Genomic DNA, 22,013 nt, shown 5'->3' on the forward strand with positions numbered 1-22,013 from the left:
TTTTGTTTCGGATAACATGATACATGATTTTAGTTTTTTTTGTCTAGTCTCGCTTGAATATAGATCAATATTAATTAGTCTCCTGATGACGCCTTTGGTGAGGACGATGAAACCCGTAGAAATGAGAGGCTTGGAGAGTGAGTGTGTATACATCACCTCACCCTATATACTGAGATGTAGGGTACATGTTTTTTTCTATTAGTCACCTACTGACTAACCTTCAGGGGGTGAATTATGGGTATAGTTTTACATTTGGAATTAATAAGGTTTATATTTATCCTTTTGTCAGCAAACATGAGGAATGACAAGAGACAACCCATTTAAGAAGATTTAATTTTGGTTAAAACTATTCCAACATTATGAACATAAAAAGTCTTCTCCCCTTTGTTATGTCTCTGATGTTTATTAACAGTTGATTTCCAAGTAAAATATTTCCCACATTAAGAAAATAAAAAAGGCTTCTCATCTGTGTGACTGCTCTGATGGCGATGAAGAAGCGCTTTCTGGTTAAAATGTTTCCCACATTCTGAACATGAAAATGGCTTCTCCCCTGTGTGAGTTCTCTGGTGCTTAACAAAATTTGATTTATTGTTAAAGCATTTCCCACATTCTGAACATGAAAAAGGCTTCTCTCCTGTGTGAGTTATTTGGTGGATAACAAAATGTGATTTATGTACAAAACATTTCCCACATTCTGAACATGAATATAGTTTCTCCCCTGTGTGAGTTCTCTGGTGCTTAACACAATGTGATTTATTGTTAAAACATTTCCCACATTCTGAACATGAAAAAGCCTTCTCCCCTGTGTGAGTTCTCTTGTGGGTAACCAATTGTGATTTCTGTGCAAAAGATTTCCCACATTCTGAACAGGAAAAAGGCTTCTCCCCTGTGTGAGTTCTCTGGTGGGTAACAAAATTTGATTTCTGTGCAAAATATTTCCCACATTCTGAACAGGAAAAAGGCTTCTCCACTGTGTGAGTTCTCTGGTGCTTAACATAATCTGATTTCTTGTTAAAACATTTCCCACATTCTGAACATGAAAATGGCTTCTTTCCTTTAGGAGCAGTTTGTTTTTTAATGCCTCTTTTGTGACTTTGATTTTCCTTAATAGTCAGTAATGAATCAGAAGATGGGACCTGTTTCATAGGATCAGATGACAGATCTTTGCTGTGAATGGATGATGATATATCTGGAGTAATAGCTATCACTTCAGTTGTATCTTGTAGGATCTCAAGATCATCAGATTTAAAAATTGAAGATGTCAGCTGTCCCTCTGATCTCCTGCTACAGTCATCTGCGAAGATAAAAAAAAAAAAAAAAATTTAATAAAATATTAAGTTTTATATTTTTGAACATTTCTACTTAAACTGTACATAAAAATGGCAACCTATGTAAAAAACTTTAATTATTTACCAAGACAATGACAGTTCACAGTCTAATAGAAAACCTTGTTGGATGAACCAGCAGTGTGTGGTGTTCAACTGTTTGTTCATTCTGCCTCCCAAATATCAAATAAAAAGAAACCAATCAATGTTATGTAGGTGAAAATAATACCAATTCTCATCTCACAAAAAACAAGTCCCCACTCAGGTCCATCATCTGTAAACACTATTAGTGGCTCAAAGGCTGTTGAAAAGCAACAAGGTTTCCATAAACCAATCCAGTTATATCCGCTTTCACTTCGGAGTCTTGCAATGTGCGCAAACAACATTTAGGATTAGAGTTGAGCGAAACGGGTCGAAAAATTTCAAAAGTCGCCGACTTTGGGCAAAGTCGGGTTTCATGAAACGAAACCCGACCCTAGGATGAGGTCGGCCACGAGGTCGGCGACTTGCGCGCCAAAGTCGCGTTTCAAAAGTTTGTTTTGCGCTCTTTTTCAGCCAATCAGGATCCACGGACACTGTGGGCAACGTGATGACATAGGCACGGGTCACCACCATCTTTCAGAAGGGCATGCAAGTGATTGGCTTGCTTTGGTGGGCGTCACAGGGGGTATAAAAGGGCGTGCACGCCGACCGCCATCTTACTTCTGCCGATCTCAGTATAGGGAGAGGTTGCTGCTGATTCTGTAGGGAGAGTGTTAGGCAGGGAAGAAAAAAAAACTGCTTCTGCTGCTAGCGATTGTGCCTGTACAACACACCAGTCACTGTGTGTGCAGTGCAAGGGGAGGCTATATTGTGGTGTATCAGTGGTGTTGGTTGTTGGGCTGCCTTCTAAGGCTTCCTGACAGCTGGCGTTGCTGTTTACCCACTGCTCTGCAAACTGCTTTTTTAAAAGCAATCCCAATTTTTTTTTTTGTCCTGCTGAGGTACTGAGCTGCAAACTGCTTTTTTAAAAGCAATCCCAATTTGTTTTTTTTTGTCCTGCTGAGGTACTGAGCGTGCATTTTTTCACACCATACAGCGGTGTACGCTCCTCACACAGTACCGTGTAACGGCTGTTATCACAGCCACAGTGAAGCTATCTGTGTCACTCTGTGAGAATAAGTCGAGGACATGTTCCGTTCTTACAGACCTGTACTCTAGGGAGATTCCTACTCTGCCCAATTCTACATACACCTTGTAGTTTGTGATACACTAGCCAATTTCTGCCTGTGACATAGCACTCAGATATTCAGTGGGCCTCACACAATCCAAAAGTGTCCAGTGTCTGCAGAAATTCAAAATCTCACTTATCCTCTAGTCACTTTGGTCACAGCTGTGCCATCGAGCCTGTGACATAGCGCTCAGATATTCAGTGGGCCTCACACAATCCAAAAGTGTCCAGTGTCCACAAGTGTCTGCAGAAATTCAAAATCTCACTTATCCTCTAGTCACTTTGGTCACAGCTGTGCCATCGAGCCTGTCACACAGCGCTCAGATATTCAGTGGGCCTCACACAATCCAAAAGTGTCCAGTGTCCACAAGTGTCTGCAGAAATTCAAAATCTCACTTATCCTCTAGTCACTTTGGTCACAGCTGTGCCATCGAGCCTGTGACATAGCACTCAGATATTCAGTGGGCCTCACACAATCCAAAAGTGTCCAGTGTCCACAAGTGTCTGCAGAAATTCAAAATCTCACTTATCCTCTAGTCACTTTGGTCACAGCTGTGCCATCGAGCCTGTCACATAGCGCTCAGATATTCAGTGGGCCTCACACAATCCAAAAGTGTCCAGTGTCCACAAGTGTCTGCAGAAATTCAAAATCTCACTTATCCTCTAGTCACTTTGGTCACAGCTGTGCCATCGAGCCTGTGACATAGCGCTCAGATATTCAGTGGGCCTCACACAATCCAAAAGTGTCCAGTGTCCACAAGTGTCTGCAGAAATTCAAAATCTCACTTATCCTCTAGTCACTTTGGTCACAGCTGTGCCATCGAGCCTGTGACATAGCACTCAGATATTCAGTGGGCCTCACACAATCCAAAAGTGTCCAGTGTCCACAAGTGTCTGCAGAAATTCAAAATCTCACTTATCCTCTAGTCACTTTGGTCACAGCTGTGCCATCGAGCCTGTCACATAGCGCTCAGATATTCAGTGGGCCTCACACAATCCAAAAGTGTCCAGTGTCCACAAGTGTCTGCAGAAATTCAAAATCTCACTTATCCTCTAGTCACTTTGGTCACAGCTGTGCCATCGAGCCTGTCACATAGCGCTCAGATATTCAGTGGGCCTCACACAATCCAAAAGTGTCCAGTGTCCACAAGTGTCTGCAGAAATTCAAAATCTCACTTATCCTCTAGTCACTTTGGACACAGCTGTGCCATCGAGCCTGTGACATAGCGCTCAGATATTCAGTGGGCCTCACACAATCCAAAAGTGTCCAGTGTCCACAAGTGTCTGCAGAAATTCAAAATCTCACTTATCCTCTAGTCACTTTGGTCACAGCTGTGCCATCGAGCCTGTCACATAGCGCTCAGATATTCAGTGGGCCTCACACAATCCAAAAGTGTCCAGTGTCCACTAGTGTGAGCAGAAATTCAAAATCTCCCCTGTCCTATAGACACCTTGTACCTTGTTTTACATTACTATATAGTTTGTTGGATTTTGTCTACATTTTTACCAAAAATGAGGAAGGCTGGTGGAAGAGGCCGTGGAATTGGGCGGGGGTTGGCAGCTGGTAATGATGGTGTTGGTGGTGGATCTGATGGTAGTGGCAAGAGCAAAATAGGACCAAATGCAGGTGTTGAGCCTGCGTCATCGTCTGGCTCCATAAGGCTTCGAAGGCTTAGTTTTCTAGGAGTTGGCAAACCGCTTTTAAAGCCAGAGCATCAGGAAAAAGTTTTGTCTTACATTGCTGACTCAGCCTCCAGCTCTATCGCCTCCTCTTCTTCAGTTGTAAAAAGTAAAAGCACTGAGTCGTCATTGGAGGCTCATGTTCATGAAACACACCTTTCCTTGTGTCCTTCACCCCAACCAAGATTGAAGGATGACGCAGGCCATACTACTGATTACTCGATGGAGCTGTTTTCACATACCATGCCTGGATTATCAAGTCAAATGGTGAATTACCCAGGCCAAGATGAATCTGACATGGAGTGCACTGATGCACAGCCGCTGATGGATGATTCTGCTGGTACATTCACTCAGAGCACTACATTGTCCTCGCAGTGTACAGAGCCAGATTCTGACACTGATGAGACTCAGGTGCCCCTTCCCGCACACTATACCACCATACACGGTGACACAGAGGAAGGTGCACATGACATTGAAAAGGAGGTGATAGATGACCCAGTTGTTGACCCAGATTGGCATCCATTGGGGGAAGAGGGTGCTGCTTCCAATAGCTCAGATGAGGAGCATCCACAGCAGACATCGACATCGCAACAGCTGTTATCTGGCAGGCCCGGAGCACTCCAAAGACAGGTTCCAAAAATCAAAAGAGTTGCTGGACAGCTTGTCCAGAGGGTCAAAAGATCACAGCGTGCTAGGCCGCAAAATGTCTGCCAAAGTAGGAAGAGTCCAGTGTGGCACTTTTTTGAACAAAATCCTCATGATCAGGCCAAGGTTATCTGTAAGAAGTGCGCAAAGACCTTTAGCCGAGGGAAAAATCTGAAAAATTTGAATACCAGTTGCATGCTTAGACATTTAACCAGCATGCACTTGCAAGCGTGGACACAACACCAAACCTCTAGTGCCACATGTGCAACTGATCACAACGAAGGTAGTCAGCAACGCTACATTGTTTCCCCCACTGTAAGCCCACCGGTTAGCACAGCAGCAAATGTTGAGGTGTCGTTGCAAGGCCACAGCAGTCAGGGAATCCCACTGTTATATCAACGAAAGACTGATTCTAGGCCATCAGAAAGAACACCAACTCCATCACCATCATCAACCCTCTCTCAGTCCGCCCTGTCCACCGCTACTTCCACCATATGCAGCTCTCAAGTCCAGCTCACCCTCCCAGACACTATGAATAGGTCAAGAAAGTACTCAGTCTCTCATCCACGTACACTGGGTTTGAACGCCCACATTGCCAAACTAATCTCGTTTGAGATGATGCCCTTTCGGTTGGTGGAAAGCGCAGCTTTCCGCGAACTCATGGCCTATGCAGTACCACGCTATGACCTACCCAGTCGCCACTTCTTCTCTCGCAAAGCCATCCCAGCCCTCCACCATCATGTGAAAGACCGCATTGTCCATGCACTCAAGCAGTCAGTGAGCGGAAAGGTGCACCTCACAACTGATGCATGGTCCAGTCGGCATGGCCAGGGCCGTTACGTGTCCATCACTGCGCACTGGGTTAATGTGGTGGATGCAGGGTCCACAGGGGACAGCGGTGGTGGGACAGTGCTGCCTAGCCCACGGTATAGGAAACAGTTGGCTGTAGGCGTTCGACCCTCCTCCTCCAGAAGCGAAAACTCGTCCAGAGCGCAGTCGTACGAGCACTCCATCTGCAGCTGCCACTGTTGCACACGAGGTGTCCCCCTATCGAGCAGCTAGTGGAAAGCGTCAGCAGGCTGTGTTGCAGATGATGTGTTTGGGCGACAGACACACCGCCGAGGTGCTGGCCGAGTACTTGAAGCGACAAACTGAGTCATGGCTGGGCAGTGTACATCTTGAGGCAGGCAAGGTAGTTAGTGATAACGGCCGTAATTTTGTGGCAGCCATAGCCCTTTCAAAACTCAGCCACATACCTTGCTTGGCTCACACCTTGAACCTGGTGGTGCAGTGCTTCCTCAAAAATTATCCGGAGTTAACAGCCCTGCTCCAGAAGGTGCGAAGACTGTGCGCGCACATCCGCCGGTCGCCTGTACACTCCGTTCGTATGCAGAAGCTGCAGCGATTGCTCCACCTTCCCAACCACCGCCTCATTATCGACATTGCAACAAGGTGGAACTCCACCCTGCACATGGTGGAGCGGCTGTGCGAGCAGAGGCAGGCCATAATGCATTTGTGGGAGGATACACGGCCAGGCACTTTGAGAGCAGACATGGAGTTGACAGGTGTGCAGTGGTCGAAGCTGAAAGACCTCTGTAAAGTCCTTCAGTGTTTTGAGGAATGCACACGGCTGGTAAGCGCAGACGACGCCATCCTAAGCATGAGCATCCCACTTATGCGTCTGCTCATGCAAACTTTGACGCACCTTAAGGAGCAGGCTTCTGCAGCCAATGTTGATGAGGAAGAGGAGGGAATCCTTGATGACATTCAGCCATTGTCTGCTCAGGGACCTCTCCTGGACGAGGTGGAGGAAGAAGAGGAGGAGGAGGAGGAGGATGATGGGGATGATTACTTAGGGGAGGAGGATGCATCTCGTGGGGCAAGTGAAAATGTTGGCGTGGCAAGGTCTGGTACAGGGTTTGTGCATGACTGGAGGGATGTGGATTTGCCAGAAAGTGCTCCTCCAACCAGCACTCGCAGTGCATCATTGACACCGGGAACATTGGCCCACATGTCAGATTATGCCTTGCAGATCCTAAAAAGGGACCCCCGCATTGCCAAAATGATGAACGATGACGACTACTGGTTGGCCAGCATCCTGGATCCACGCTATAAAGGCAAATTACAAAACATCATGCCACAGGAGAACCTTGACATAATATTGGCTAATAAACAAGCAACTCTGGTAAATCGGTTGCTTGAGGCATTCCCAGCACACAGCAGCGGTGATGGTTCTCACACGAGCCGTACGGGCCGGGGTCAGCTTGGCAGAGGTGTTCGTGGTGCACACAGCAGAAGTGGCGTTGGAGACAGGGGTTTCATGACAATGTTGTGGACTGATTTTTCAAGTACCGCTCACACAACTGGTAATACTGCATCGATGGAAAGTGACAGGAGACAGCAGTTGTCAACTATGGTTACAAACTACTTTTCCTCCCATATCGATGTTCTCCCACACAGGTCATTCCCCTTTGACTATTGGGCTGCTAAACTGGACACCTGGCCTGAATTGGCACAATATGCCTTACAGGAGCTCGCTTGCCCAGCTGCAAGTGTGCTATCGGAAAGAGTCTTCAGTGCAGCTGGATCAATCCTGACAGAAAAAAGGACCCGTCTGTCAACCCAAAATGTGGATGATCTAACCTTCATTAAAATGAACCACGCATGGGTTTCCAAGGATTTTGTCCCACCTTCCCCTGATGACACATAGGGTGACAGAAAAATGGCTTGCTTTGGTCCACCTATTCCTGGGTCTTGACCTATTTCACCTTTTGCATCAGCTGAATGTCCAACATCAACATCTGCCACTTTCTAAAACTCCCTAACTGTGCTGCCTCCCCCCCATGGCCGGGGTCACCACCTAGCGCACGACACCGTGCGAGTGCCGTTGCCCTGGACAGGTGGGTAGGCCGAATCTTGGGCGCGGGCACTGGCACAGGGTCCCTCATAGTGCAATCAAGTGTCTCTGACGGTGGTGGTGCACACCCGCCGTCAGACACACCGCCGTACTATGAGGGGCCCAGTGCCAGTACCGACGCCCACGAGTGGGCCCCCCTTGCTTGGGCGGGGCCCCAGCATTTGCAATCTTTACCTCTCCCTGCTCCTCCGCTGTGTAGTCTGGGCCGTCAAATCCATACTGGGCCTGACACCGTTTGAGCCTGCCTCCTGATGTATAGACATATATTTTGAATGTGTACGCTATCCATACATGTTATCTGGGGATACGGTACCCTTTCTAACCTTTGTGCAATCACGTGCAATCCATACTGGGCCTAACACCATCTGAGCCTGCCTCCTCATGTATAGACATATATTTTGAATGTGTACGCTATCCATACATGTTATCTGGGGATACGGTACCCTTTCTCACCTTTGTGCAATCACGTGCAATCCATACTGGGCCTAACACCGTCTGAGCCTGCCTCATGATGTATAGACATATATTTTGAATGTGTACGCTATCCATACATGTTATCTGGGTATACGGTACCCTTTCTCACCTTTGTGCAATCAAGTGCAATCCATACTGGGCCTAACACCGTCTGAGCCTGCCTCCTGATGTATAGACATATATTTTGAATGTGTATGCTATCCATACATGTTATCTGGGGATACGGTACCCTTTCTCACCTTTGTGCAATCACGTGCAATCCATACTGGGCCTAACACCGTCTGAGCCTGCCTCATGATGTATAGACATATATTTTGAATGTGTACGCTATCCATACATGTTATCTGAGGATACGGTACCCTTTCTAACCTTTGTGCAATCACGTGCAATCCATACTGGGCCTAACACCGTCTGAGCCTGCCTCCTGATGTATAGACATATATTTTGAATGTGTACGCTATCCATATATGTTATCTGGGGATACGGTACCCTTTCTCACCTTTGTGCAATCACGTGCAATCCATACTGGGCCTAACACCGTCTGAGCCTGCCTCCTGATGTATAGACATATATTTTGAATGTGTACGCTATCCATACATGTTATCTGAGGATACGGAACCCTTTCTCACCTTTGTGCAATCACGTGCAATCCATACTGGGCCTGACACCGTCTGAGCCTGCCTCCTGATGTATAGACATATATTTTGAATGTGTATGCTATCCATACATGTTATCTGGGGATACGGTACCCTTTCTCACCTTTGTGCAATCACGTGCAATCCATACTGGGCCTAACACCGTCTGAGCCTGCCTCCTGATGTATAGACATATCTTTTTAATGTGTATGCTATCCATACATGTTATCCGGGGATACGGTACCCTTTCTAACCTTTGTGCAATCACGTGCAATCCATACTGGGCCTAACACCGTCTGAGCCTGCCTCCTGATGTATAGACATATATTTTGAATGTGTACGCTATCCATACATGTTATCTGGGGATACGGTACCCTTTCTCACCTTTGTGCAATCACGTGCAATCCATACTGGGCCTAACACCGTCTGAGCCTGCCTCCTGATGTATAGACATATATTTTGAATGTGTACGCTATCCATACATGTTATCTGGGGATACGGTACCCTTTCTCACCTTTGTGCAATCACGTGCAATCCATACTGGGCCTAACACCGTCTGAGCCTGCCTCCTGATGTATAGACATATATTTTGAATGTGTACGCTATCCATACATGTTATCCGGGGATATGGTACCCTTTCTAACCTTTGTGCAATCACATGCAATCCATACTGGGCGTGAGAACGGCTGGCGAGCTGTTAAGCAAGCTACAGCACCTGTGGTTTGCACACGTAAGTTTTTCATTTTTTCAGGAATGACGGTTAGGCCTAATTCCGGAACTGCAGTTGACCTGCACTTACTGGGAAATCATTGTTCGCGGGTAATAATTGTAATCACAGATCCCCATCACTAACGTTGTTCAGCGGGTTATCTGCACCTGTAAGCGACAAACGCTGGCCTTTTCAGTGTAGCGCACATGCAGCCACGGACATGTAAGGGCATGACACACCAGTTATTGGCCAATCTCATGTGCCAGAGCCTCACGTGTCCCTCTAGTAAGCCGGACTTGGACCGCGGGGCATGACGGAGTCTCGTTCGTTAACGGAATTAAGCTTGCAATGTGTGCATCTGTTCTGTAGCTGGCATGGTTGAGGTTTCCCAGGTGGAGTCGAATTTAACTGTAGGCTCCACTCCTGGTGGTGCCCTTCTGGACATTCCTTTAAGGTTCAGCTTTGCAACCATACTGCCCACGTAAAACAAACACTTTGCCTTCATGAACGCTGTTTGGAGGGTCATGACTCGTGGGAATAACGCCGCCCAATCAGTTAACCTGCTAGAGAGATCGTTCGTTGCTCCCAAGCATGACATCACACTCCCTAGGAAGAAGGTAATGCCACTGTGGCGACCGTACTCCTGGGGGCGACACAAGTGCACTGATGCCCAGCCACTGCTCGATGAATCTGCTGGTACATTGACCCAGACCACTACATTCCCCTCGCACGCTACACGGCCTGAATCTGACCCTGATGAAACTCAGGTTACCCTTCCCATATACAGTTCCATCTTACACGGTGACAAAGAGGAAGCTGAAGATGAAAGTGCAGGTTCGGCCCACCCGCCATCAGACACACCACCGTACTATCAGGGGCTCTGTGCCAGTGCCGTCGCCAACGAGTGGGCCCCCCCTGCTTGCTCAGGATCACAGCACTTGCAAAGTTGAAATACTGTGCAGTGAGATGGAAGATGGGGACGACGAGGAGTCCAGACAAGTACAGGGATTCCCTAGCGAGGAGACTTATTTGATTGTTTTCAATGTTGGGACAGCAATTTTTGGGGAGCACTATACTCTGGAGAATGATAGATGGGGCCCACCATACACTGGAACATTCCAAAGGTGGACATCAGACACTGGAGCAGCATTTACAGGGCCCATTATACACTAGAGCACTAGAAATGGGGCCCATTATGTTTGGAGCATTATTTGGGCCCATAAGACAGTGGAGCTTCATCCATGGGGACCAACATATACTGTAGCATTATGTGGAGCTCATCATATACTGTTTCAAACATTATATGGGACCAATGATTCTGTATGGAGAAATAGATGGGCCTCGTCATGAGATGTAAAAAGTGAAGTATTTTTCATTGTACTATATACCGCTATTTCTCTGCCGTATCGGAGCATGATGAGTTGTGGTATGTGTTAAAGGGGTGCTCTTTCTCCCAGGGCACATGAAAACCTGGAGCCAGCCCTCCCCCCACAACTGTAGCCAAATAACCCCCATTTTTCAGTGCATAACTTGTATTATGAAGTTAATTAAGGTTGACAAGCTTAAGTAAGAAGAATTGATGCTTTTGGCATTCAAATGGGCACTGTTGGTGTGTTTCCTGTACTCCTCTCACTGCCGACTTTTATTCCCCATTGACTTACATTGGGTTTCGTGTTTCGGGACGACCCCGACTTTTCCCTATCATCGGACGATCTTGCTCGACCCGACTTTTGGAAAAGTCGGGTTTCACGAAACGAAACGCGACCCTAAAAAACCAAAAGTCGCTCAACTCTATTTAGGATCCCTGTATTTAGTAATATTATAGTGAGAAGAATCCACTTAATTTGCGGTGTGTGTCTCCTGGAGCACAATCTGGGCACTATGTGGTGGGTAATAAAATGGAAAATGTGTAATTTTCACTCTCCAACATCCACTGCGTGTTAATTTGCAGAAAGTGGCTGTGGAGTCAAAATATTCACTCCTCCTAAGGATTATAACCCTCAGTGAATTAATTTATAAAATAGAATCACTTTATGGGGATTTCGATTGTTCTGGTTTTCTGTCATTTAGTTATGTTAGGTCTAGTGTTGAGCATTCCGATACTGCAAATATCGGGTATCGGCTGATATTCGCTTTATCGGAGTTCCGATATTTTTACACTATCGAATACCGGAATCGGAAGTTCCCATAATACATGAGCCAGTTGTGTTAGCCATGTTAACTAATGGCATGGCTGTGATTGACTGCTGAAATGTCATCATGATGCGCGGTTTGTGCGGGCCTGCCAGGGGTCTGTGCGGGCCTGCCGGGGGTTGTGTGTGTGTGCAGGCATCATCCGATGGGACTGCAAGTCCCATCGGGCTATGCCTGCTACAATGACAGTGATTGACACATTAGCCAATGATGAGACAGTAGTAGTCCCATCATCCGGCTAATGTGTTGAATGTAAAAAAAAACAAAACTATACATACTACATACATACAACATGCATACATACTACATTCATACTATATATACTACATTCATACAACATACATACTTACTACATATATACTACATTCATACAACATACATACATACTACATATATACACAACATTCATATAACATACATACTACATTCATACAACATACTACATATATACTACATTCATACATACTACATATATACACACAACATTCATACAACATACATACATACTACATTCATACAACATACATACTACATATATACTACATTCATACAACCATACATACTACATTCATACAACATACATACTACATATATACTTCATTCATACAACATACAATACATACATATAGACATACAGTACATATAACATAGAGTACATACTCACCATCACTTGTCACTTTGATCCCCGAAGCCAGTGTCATCTGTAAAAAATATTAAAATAACAAACAACCAATATACTCTGTGATCCGCAGAAATCCACTAGTGTCCCACGACGATCTCCTGCAGTGCATCACTGAGAGGTTACTATAGTTCACTAGTCTCACTTTATGGCAAAAGCTGCGTGGGAACTTTCTCACACAGCAATGCCAAAAGTGAGACTAGGGACTATTTTTTTTACAGTGGCGGAGGAATGCCTACCTCCCGTCATTGTATTCCTGGAGCCCCTAGAGGGCAGTCGCATCAGCTGATGCTGCTGCTCTCCACGGGAGATCGTCGTGGGACACTCGTGGATTTCTGCGGACCAGGGAGTATATTGGTTGTTTGTTATTTTAATATTTTTTATAGATGACACTGGCTTCGGGGATCAAAGTGACAAGTGATGGTGAGTATGTACTCTGTTATACAGTTCACTGCGCACGGTAGACACAGGAACACTCAGGTCTTTGGAGATGGACTTGTAGCCTTGAGATTGCTCATGCTTCCTCACAATTTGGTTTCTCAAGTCCTCAGACAGTTCTTTGGTCTTCTTTCTTTTCTCCATGCTCAATGTACACACAAGGACACAGGACAGAGGTTGAGTCAACTTTAATCCATGTCAACTGGCTGCAAGTGTGATTTAGTTATTGCCAACACCTGTTAGGTGCCACAGGTAAGTTACAGGTGCTGTTAATTACACAAATTAGAGAAGCATCACATGATTTTTCGAACAGTGCCAATACTTTTGTCCACCCTCTTTTTTATGTTTGGTGTGGAATTATATCCAATTTGGCTTTAGGACAATTCTTTTTGTGTTTTTTCATTTAAGACAAATTAAATGAAGATAATAATATCAAAGAATTTGTGTTTGCAATCATTTTCAGGAAGAAACTGAGTATTATCTGACAGAATTGCAGGGGTGTCAATACTTTTGGCCACAACTGTATGTACTGTATGTCTATGTGAATGTATTGTATGAATGTATTGTATGTTGTATGTATGTAGCATGTTGTATGAATGTAGTATATATGTAGTATGTATGCTTTTTTTTTTTTTTTACATTCAACACATTAGCCGGATGATGGGACTACTACTGTCCCATCATTGGCTAATGTGTCAATCACTATCATTGTAGCAGGCATCACCCGATGGGACTTGTAGTCCCATCGGACGATGCCTGCACACACACACAACCGACAGGCCCACACACACAACCTACAGGCCCGCACAGACCCCCGGCCGGCCCGTACAGACCCCCGGCAGGCCCGCACAGACCCCCGGCAGGCCCGCACAGACCCACGGCAGGCCCGCACAGACCCCCGGCAGGCCCGCACAGACCTCCGGCAGGCCCGCACAGACCCCGCCTGCACACACACACACACGCACAGCCTCCGCCCACACTCTTCCCCCCTCCCGAACTGGATGTGCAAGGAAAGAAAGGGTTTATTTTCATTCCGATATTTGTGCCCCATTGACTTGCATGGGTTTCCGGTATCTGAATCGGCGATACCCGATATTTTTGGGGTATCGGTACGATCCAATCCGATCCTATATTTCCCGATATCGGAAGGTATCGCTCAACACTAGTTAGGGCTTCTGCATATGGTGTGTCCAATCTCATCTGGGATCTGTTCCTGCTGTCCAGCTGGAGTAATCTGCTCCCTACTTCAGCCAATTGGAAAGTACCACACCTTACTAAAGCGCAAAGCACATGGCCGGAATCTGCCAGATACAGCGCTGTTCTCCTCTGGTTGAGTCCTCTGTGCTCAGCTTGCGGCTTGTGTATTTGTTTCCTGCTGTGACCGTGGCCCGTTTACTGACTACTCTTGTGTCTTCTGATTCTGTATTCTGTCCTTCTGGTTCTAACCCAGCTATCTGACTATTCTTCTTGCCATCTAACAGCACAGAATAGCAGGTAACACCATGGTCCAAGCCTAGGGGTCCCAGTGTAAGTCCAGATTCATGTAATGGTATTAAAGGGCGATGAGCAAGGCAATCCTTGGGATATGGAAAGCAGAGAAGATAGAGCCAAGCATGTTCATGGTGGACTTCTTTTGAGCTGCCAGGTGACCATGAACAGTGCTCCCAATACATTGTGTCTGCAAACTATTCCAGCTAGATCTTCATTCAAATAGCTAAATGGCGCTCCTTCCCTTCTGAACACTGCCATGTGCCCAGACAGTAGTGTACAATCGTATGTAGGGTATAGTGCGAAGCTGGAAAATAATTTGTAAGATCCAGTTGTTTTCTATTATCCTTTGTGAAGAATTTATCACCACATAAAGTGACACACGTCAGATATTAACCCCTTCACCCCCAAGGGTGGTTTGCACGTTCATGACCGGGCCAATTTTTACAATTCTGACCACTGTCCCTTTATGAGGTTATAACTCTGGAACGCTTCAACGGATCTAGGCGATTCTGAGATTGTTTTCTCGTGACATATTGTACTTCACTTTAGTGGTAAAAAATTTTCGCTATAACTTGCGTTTATTTATGAAAAAAACAGAAATATGGCAAAAATTTTGAAAATTTTGCAATTTTCAAACTTTGAATTTGTATGCCCTTAAAACAGAGAAATATGTGACACAAAATAGTTACTAAATAACATTTCCCACATGTCTACTTTACACCAGCACAATTTGGGAAACAACATTTTTTTTTGTTAGGAAGTTATAAGGGTTAAAATTTGACAAGCGATTTCTAATTTTTACAACAAAACTTACAAAACCATTTTTTTTAGGGACCACCTCACATTTGAAGTCACTTTGAGGGGTCTATATGGCAGAAAATACCCAAAAGTGACACCATTCTAAAAACTGCACCCCTGAAGCTACTCAAAACTACATTCAAGAAGATTATTAACCCTTCAGGTGCTTCACAGGAGCAGAAGCAACGTGGAAGGAAAAAATGAACATTTAACTTTTTAGTCACAAAAATAATATTTTAGCAACAATTTTTTTATTTTCCCAAGGGTAACAGGAGAAATTGGACCCCAAAAGTTGTTGTCAAATTTGTCCTGAGTACGCTGATACCCAATATATGGGGGGGAACCACTGTTTGGGCACAAGGCAGGGCTCAGAAGGGAAGGAGCCCCGTTTGACTTGTTCAACCTAAAATTGGCTGGAATTGAGATCGGACGCCATGTCGCGTTTGACGAGTGTCTGATGTGCCTAAACAGTGGAAACCCCCCACAAGTGACCCCATTTTGGAAACTAGACCCCCTAAGGAACTTATCTAGATGTGTGGTGACCACTTTGAACCCCCAAGGGCTTCACAGAAGTTTATAACACCCAGGCGTGAAAATAAATCATATTTTTTCCACAAACATGATCATTTAGTCCCCAATATTTTGTTTTCCCAAGGGTAACAGGAGAAATTGGACCCCAAAAGTTGTTGTCAAATTTGTCCTGAGTACGCTGATACCCAATATATGGGGGGAACCACTGTTTGGGCACAAGGCAGGGCTCAGAAGGGAAGGAGCCCCGTTTGACTTTTTCAACCTAAAATTGGCTGGAATTGAGATCGGACGCCATGTCGCGTTTGACGAGTGTCTGATGTGCCTAAACAGTGGAAACCCCCCACAAGTGACCCCATTTTGGAAACTAGACCCCCTAAGGAACTTATCTAGATGTGTGGTGACCACTTTGAACCCCCAAGGGCTTCACAGAAGTTTATAACACCCAGGCGTGAAAATAAAAAATCATATTTTTTCCACAAACATGATCATTTAGTCCCCAATATTTTGTTTTCCCAAGGGTAACAGGAGAAATTGGACCCCAAAGGTTGTTGTCAAATTTGTCCTGAGTACGCTGATACCCAATGTGGGGGGGAACCACTGTTTAGGCACATGGCAGGGCTCAGAAGGGAAGGAGCCCCGTTTGACTTTTTCAACCTAAAATTGGCTGGAATTGAGATCGGACGCCATGTCACGTTTGACGAGCGTCTGATGTGCCTAAACAGTGGAAACCCCCCATAAGTGACCCCATTTTGGAAACTAGACCCCCTAAGGAACTTATCTAGATGTGTGGTGACCACTTTGAACCCCCAAGGGCTTCACAGAAGTTTATAACACCCGGGAGTGAAAATAAAAAATCATATTTTTTCCACAAACATGATCATTTAGTCCCCAATATTTTGTTTTCCCAAGGGTAACAGGAGAAATTGGACCCCAAAGGTTGTTGTCAAATTTGTCCTGAGTACGCTGATACCCAATATGTGGGGAGGAACCACTGTTTGGGCACATGGCAGGGCTCAGAAGGGAAGGAGCCCCGTTTGACTTTTTCAACCTAAAATTGGCTGGAATTGAGATCGGACGCCATGTCACGTTTGACGAGCGTCTGATGTGCCTAAACAGTGGAAACCCCCCACAAGTGACCCCATTTTGGAAACTAGACCCCCTAAGGAACTTATCTAGATGTGTGGTGACCACTTTGAACCCCCAAGGGCTTCACAGAAGTTTATAACACCCGGGAGTGAAAATAAAAAATCATATTTTTTCCACAAACATGATCATTTAGTCCCCAATATTTTGTTTTCCCAAGGGTAACAGGAGAAATTGGACCCCAAAGGTTGTTGTCAAATTTGTCCTGAGTACGCTGATACCCAATATGTGGGGAGGAACCACTGTTTGGGCACATGGCAGGGCTCAGAAGGGAAGGAGCCCCGTTTGACTTTTTCAACCTAAAATTGGCTGGAATTGAGATCGGACGCCATGTCGCGTTTGACGAGTGTCTGATGTGCCTAAACAGTGGAAACCCCCCACAAGTGACCCCATTTTGGAAACTAGACCCCCTAAGGAACTTATCTAGATGTGTGGTGACCACTTTGAACCCCCAAGGGCTTCACAGAAGTTTATAACACCCAGGCGTGAAAATAAAAAATCATATTTTTTCCACAAACATGATCATTTAGTCCCCAATATTTTGTTTTCCCAAGGGTAACCGGAGAAATTGGACCCCAAAGGTTGTTGTCAAATTTGTCCTGAGTACGCTGATACCCAATATGTGGGGAGGAACCACTGTTTGGGCACATGGCAGGGCTCAGAAGGGAAGGAGCCCCGTTTGACTTTTTCAACCTAGAATTGGCTGGAAGTGAGATCGGACGCCATGTCACGTTTGACGAGCGTCTGATGTGCCTAAACAGTGGAAACCCCCCACAAGTGACCCCATTTTGGAAACTAGACCCCCTAAGGAACTTATCTAGATGTGTGGTGAGCACTTTGAACCCCCAAGTGTTTCACTAAAGATTATAATGCCCAGGCGTGAAAATATAAAATCCTGTTTTGTTCCCACATAAATGATAATTTAGTCCCCAATTTTTAATTTTCCCAAGAGTAACAGGAGAAATTGGACCCCAAAAGTCGTTGTCCAATTTGTCCTGGGTACTCTGGTACCCCACATGTGGGAAAAAACTGTTTAGGCACACGTTGGGGCTCGAAAGGGAAGTAGTGTTGTTTTGGAATGCAGACTTTGATGGTCTGCTGGCGTCATGTTCCATTTGCAGAGTCCCTGATGTGCCTAAACAGGAAAAAACCCCACATATGACATCATTTTGGATACTAGACCCCCAATGAACAAATCTAGATGTGCCCCCAACTAATCTAATGTAAATTAGTAGTGCATGGAGGTGTGGTACAATTTGAAGCAATCCTTCATGCACAGGCCAGGTTTTTCGGGGCAGGTGTCGCACTGGTAAGTGGTGTCCCTGCGTATTCCATTTCTTTGTAACACACTCGACACCTTTTTTGCGGCTTACCTTTTCTTGGGGTTGGCGGGACCACCCCCGGAAAATGCTGACCTGGGACAATACGAGCACCTTCAGTTCCTGAAGTACTGGGGCCCGCTCCTTCCTGAGCGCCAAACATCATGGCCTTAACCACTACCTCCTGGAAATGAAGGTACGCCGTATCGCTGGGGCATGCACATTGTGACAGCAGGAATGCGTTGAGCATTGCCATTTGGACGATGTGCACGGCCAGCTTTTTGTACCACACCTTGGCCTTCCTCAATGCATTGTACGGTTGGAGGAGTTGATCGGAGAGATCAACTCCCCCCATTTTTTTGTTGTACCCCACTACACATGTCGGTTTGAGGACCTGTGTAGAGGTACCCCGTACAGTGCAGAGGGTACTGCCATCACCGTGTATGGTGGTCAAGAGATGGACATCTCTCTTGTCCTTGTACTTGACCACCAGCAGGTGGTCGCTACATTGGGCTCTGCTCTCACCTTTTCGGAGCATCTGCCCAAGTAGCGTCTTCAGGAGGCCTCTCTGATTTTTGCGGACAGTACCGCAGGCTGCGGTACGTCGCTCAGAGAGGGATTTGTAGAGTGGGATGCTGGTATAAAAGTTATCAGTGTAGAGGTGATAACCTTTATCCAGCAGTGGGTGCACCAAATCCCACACAATTTTCCCACTCACTCCCAGGAAAGGAGGACACTCAGGGGGTTCAATCCGGGTGTCCTTCCCTTCGTAAACTCTAAACTTGTGGGTGTACCCTGAGGTACTCTCACACAACTTATAGAGTTTGATTCCGTACCTGGCCCTCTTACTGGGCAGGTATTGACGGAATCGCAGCCTTCCCTTGAAGTGAACCAAGGACTCATCCACGCAGATGTCCCTTTGGGGCACGTACACTTCAGCAAACTTTTTGTTGAAGTGTTTTTTGACCGGCCGAACTTTGAACAGACGGTCAAAGTTGGGGTCATCTTGTGCGGGACACGCTGCATTATCAGTATAATGCAGAAACTTGTGGATGGCCTCAAAACGCGTCCGGGCCATGACCATTCGGAACACTGGAGTGTTGTATAAAATATCAACACTCCAATATTGCCGAATTTCCGGTTTCTTCAGTATCCCCATATGGAGGACCAGGCCCCAAAACTGCGTCATTTCAACTGCGTCTACAGGAGACCAGTTTGAAAATGTTGAACGCGGGTTTTGCTCCAAAAATTGACGAGCGTACAAATTAGTTTGCTCCACCATGAGGTTAACAAAATCCTCAGAGAAAAAGACTTTGAAAAAGTCAATTTCTGTGAGGCCGGTGGTGTCAAACTTGATTCCTGATTCTGCCACAAAATCAGGAATCAGTGGCTCGTAATTTTCGGGGGGCGAGGTCCATACGGGGAGCACTGGGTCAGCTGCGGGCATGGTGGGCGCTGCCTCATCTTCTGTCCTGGAGCGTCTGCGTGGCGGTTCCGCAGGACCCGAGGAGGAAGATGAGGAGGGAGAAGAGGAAGAAGAAGAGGATGAAGAATCCGAAAAATAAAGAAAAGTCGGATCGTCATCCAAATCGCTATCAGTTTCGGAGGCAAGTAAAGCATATGAATAGCGCTGTTGGGATGAATTTGATGACATTTTTGTGTAAATATGGTGCTTGGGTGTACACTTTATTGAAAACTGTATGTGTACGTGAGGGGGGGGGGAGTGATTGGTGTAAACTTTCTGTAAAGAAAAAGCTGTGGAAAAAAGTATAAAACAGCAGGCCCTAGCTGATAAGTGTCACTTATCAAAACTAGGCTGCTGGATGTGCGCACGGGGTGGCGCAGGGGGGGGTGGAAAAAAAAAAAAAAAAAGGAAAACGGCAAACTCTGATAAGTGAACTGTGTCACTTATCCAAGTTTTGCAGCTGCGGGATGTGTGTACGGAGGGGCTAAGGAAAAAAAAGCGAGCTCAAGTGTTGATCGGTGAACTGCGTCACCAATCAACGCTCGGCGGCTGCGCACGGAGGTGGCGCAAAAGTGGGGTGGAGGGGGGTAAAAATAGGGGGAAGGGGGATGGGGGGATTGGGGTGGAAGAAGAGAGATTGGGCAGGGATCAACAGTTAGGGTTGTAGTTAGGTGGCACAAAGGGGGGTGAAAAAAATCAAAAGCGGCAGGCACAAGCTTGGATAAGTGACGTGTGTCACTTATCCAACTTTTGCGGCTGCGGGATGTGTGTACGGAAGTGGCGCAAAAGGGGCTAAGGAAAAAAAAACGAGCTCAAGTGTTGATCGGTGAACCTCGTCACCAATCAACGCTCGGCAGCTGCGCACGGAGGTGGCGCAAAAGTGGGGTGGAGGGGGGTAAAAATAGGGGGAAGGGGGATGGGGGGATTGGGGTGGATGAAGATAGATTGGGCAGGGATCAACAGTTAGGGTTGTAGTTAGGTGGCACAAAGGGGGGTGAAAAAAATGAAAAACGGCAGGCACAAGCTTGGATAAGTGACGTGTGTCACTTATCCAACTTTTGCGGCTGCGGAATGTGTGAACGGAAGTGGCGCAAAGGGGGCTAAGGAAAAAAAAGCGAGCGCGAGTGTTGATCGGTGAACTGCGTCACCGATCAACGCTCGCCGGCTGCGCACGGAGGTGACGCAAAAGTGGGGTGGAGGGGGGTAAAAGGGGGGTAAGAGGGGGGGTGGAGGGGGGATGGGGGGATGAAGATAGATTGGGGGGGTGAAGATAGATTGGGCAGGGGATCAGGGATCAATTAACACTTACAATTGTAGTTTTCTTTCTTCTTCTTTCTTCTGCAGGGATTGTGATGCTACAAGCTGTGGCACCACAATACCCAGCACAGGAGCTCTTGCTGCGTCCGACTTCTCTGCAGGAATCCTCAGCTAGAGTGAGGACCCCTGCAGACAGGTCAGAGGCAGGTCAGGGGGCAGGTCACAGAGCGGTCACATCGCTGCTGTGACCTGTCATTGGTGGGATCGAATGATTACATCGATCCCACCAATCCCTGATCTGCCTGGTGACCATGGCAACTGCCTAGAATCGGAGCTCACAGCTCCGATTACTAGGCAGGTCATGCCCAGGTCACCAGCAGGGCACAGAGCGGTCACATGGTGACCGCAGCTGTGCCCTGTGGTTGGCGCGATCGCCGATCTAATCGATCGCGCCAGCCAACTCCTGCAGGCCCTACTGGGCCTGCATCAGGCTCCAGCATGATCGGTGCTAATATAGCACCGATCCTGGCCGGTACTGGCAGGGCACAGCAGCGATATAGCGCCGCTGTGCACTGCGATTGGCGCGATCGATCAGATCGGCGATCGCGCCAATCCGGGTGCTTTTTGCCGGTGCCTGGCGTTGCCAGGCACCGGCTCTAGGATCGAGTACATCGGTACTCGATCCCCGCCTAGGACATCATTGTTTCAGCCAAGCTGATTGGCTGAAACAATGAGAAACGCTGCGATTGGCTGTTCAGAATTGAACAGCCAATCACAGCGCTCTGGATGCCGGGGGGGCGGGATCGCAGCCCGGGATGCCGACGCCATCTTTTCTAAGGTGAGATGGCGTCGGAATTTTAATGCGATCACCGCGACTTTAGTCGCGGTATCGCATTAAAGGGCCCGACGTACTATCCCGTCCCCGGTCATACGGGCCCGGGTACCGTGGACGGGATAGTACGTCGGATGGCAGGAAGGGGTTAATAATGGGGCCTGATTAGGAACTACTGAAATGATCAAACTCCACAGTCTCCATCAGTACTAAATGAGTAACTAGTGGTGAAACCTCTCTGGTGTAACTAGAGTATGGGTCTCGGAGACTTC

General features: G+C 46.6%; 1 protein-coding gene across 1 annotated transcript in view; it reads right to left on the reverse strand.

Moving 5' to 3' along the window:
* Nucleotides 1-314: 314 nt before the first annotated feature.
* Nucleotides 315-22,013, reverse strand: part of LOC141076233 (uncharacterized) — a 60,941-nt gene continuing 39,242 nt past the window's right edge. Inside the window, exon 4 of the mRNA XM_073563588.1 lies at nucleotides 315-1,294. Within this exon, the coding sequence (XP_073419689.1) occupies nucleotides 441-1,294 (854 nt within the window). The 3' untranslated portion in view covers nucleotides 315-440. The remainder of the gene's footprint in view (nucleotides 1,295-22,013) is intronic.

The sequence above is a fragment of the Dendrobates tinctorius genome, unplaced genomic scaffold (assembly GCF_039654945.1).
Source record: "Dendrobates tinctorius isolate UK_male_01 unplaced genomic scaffold, ASM3965494v1 ptg000395l, whole genome shotgun sequence".
NCBI lineage: Eukaryota > Metazoa > Chordata > Amphibia > Anura > Dendrobatidae > Dendrobates > Dendrobates tinctorius.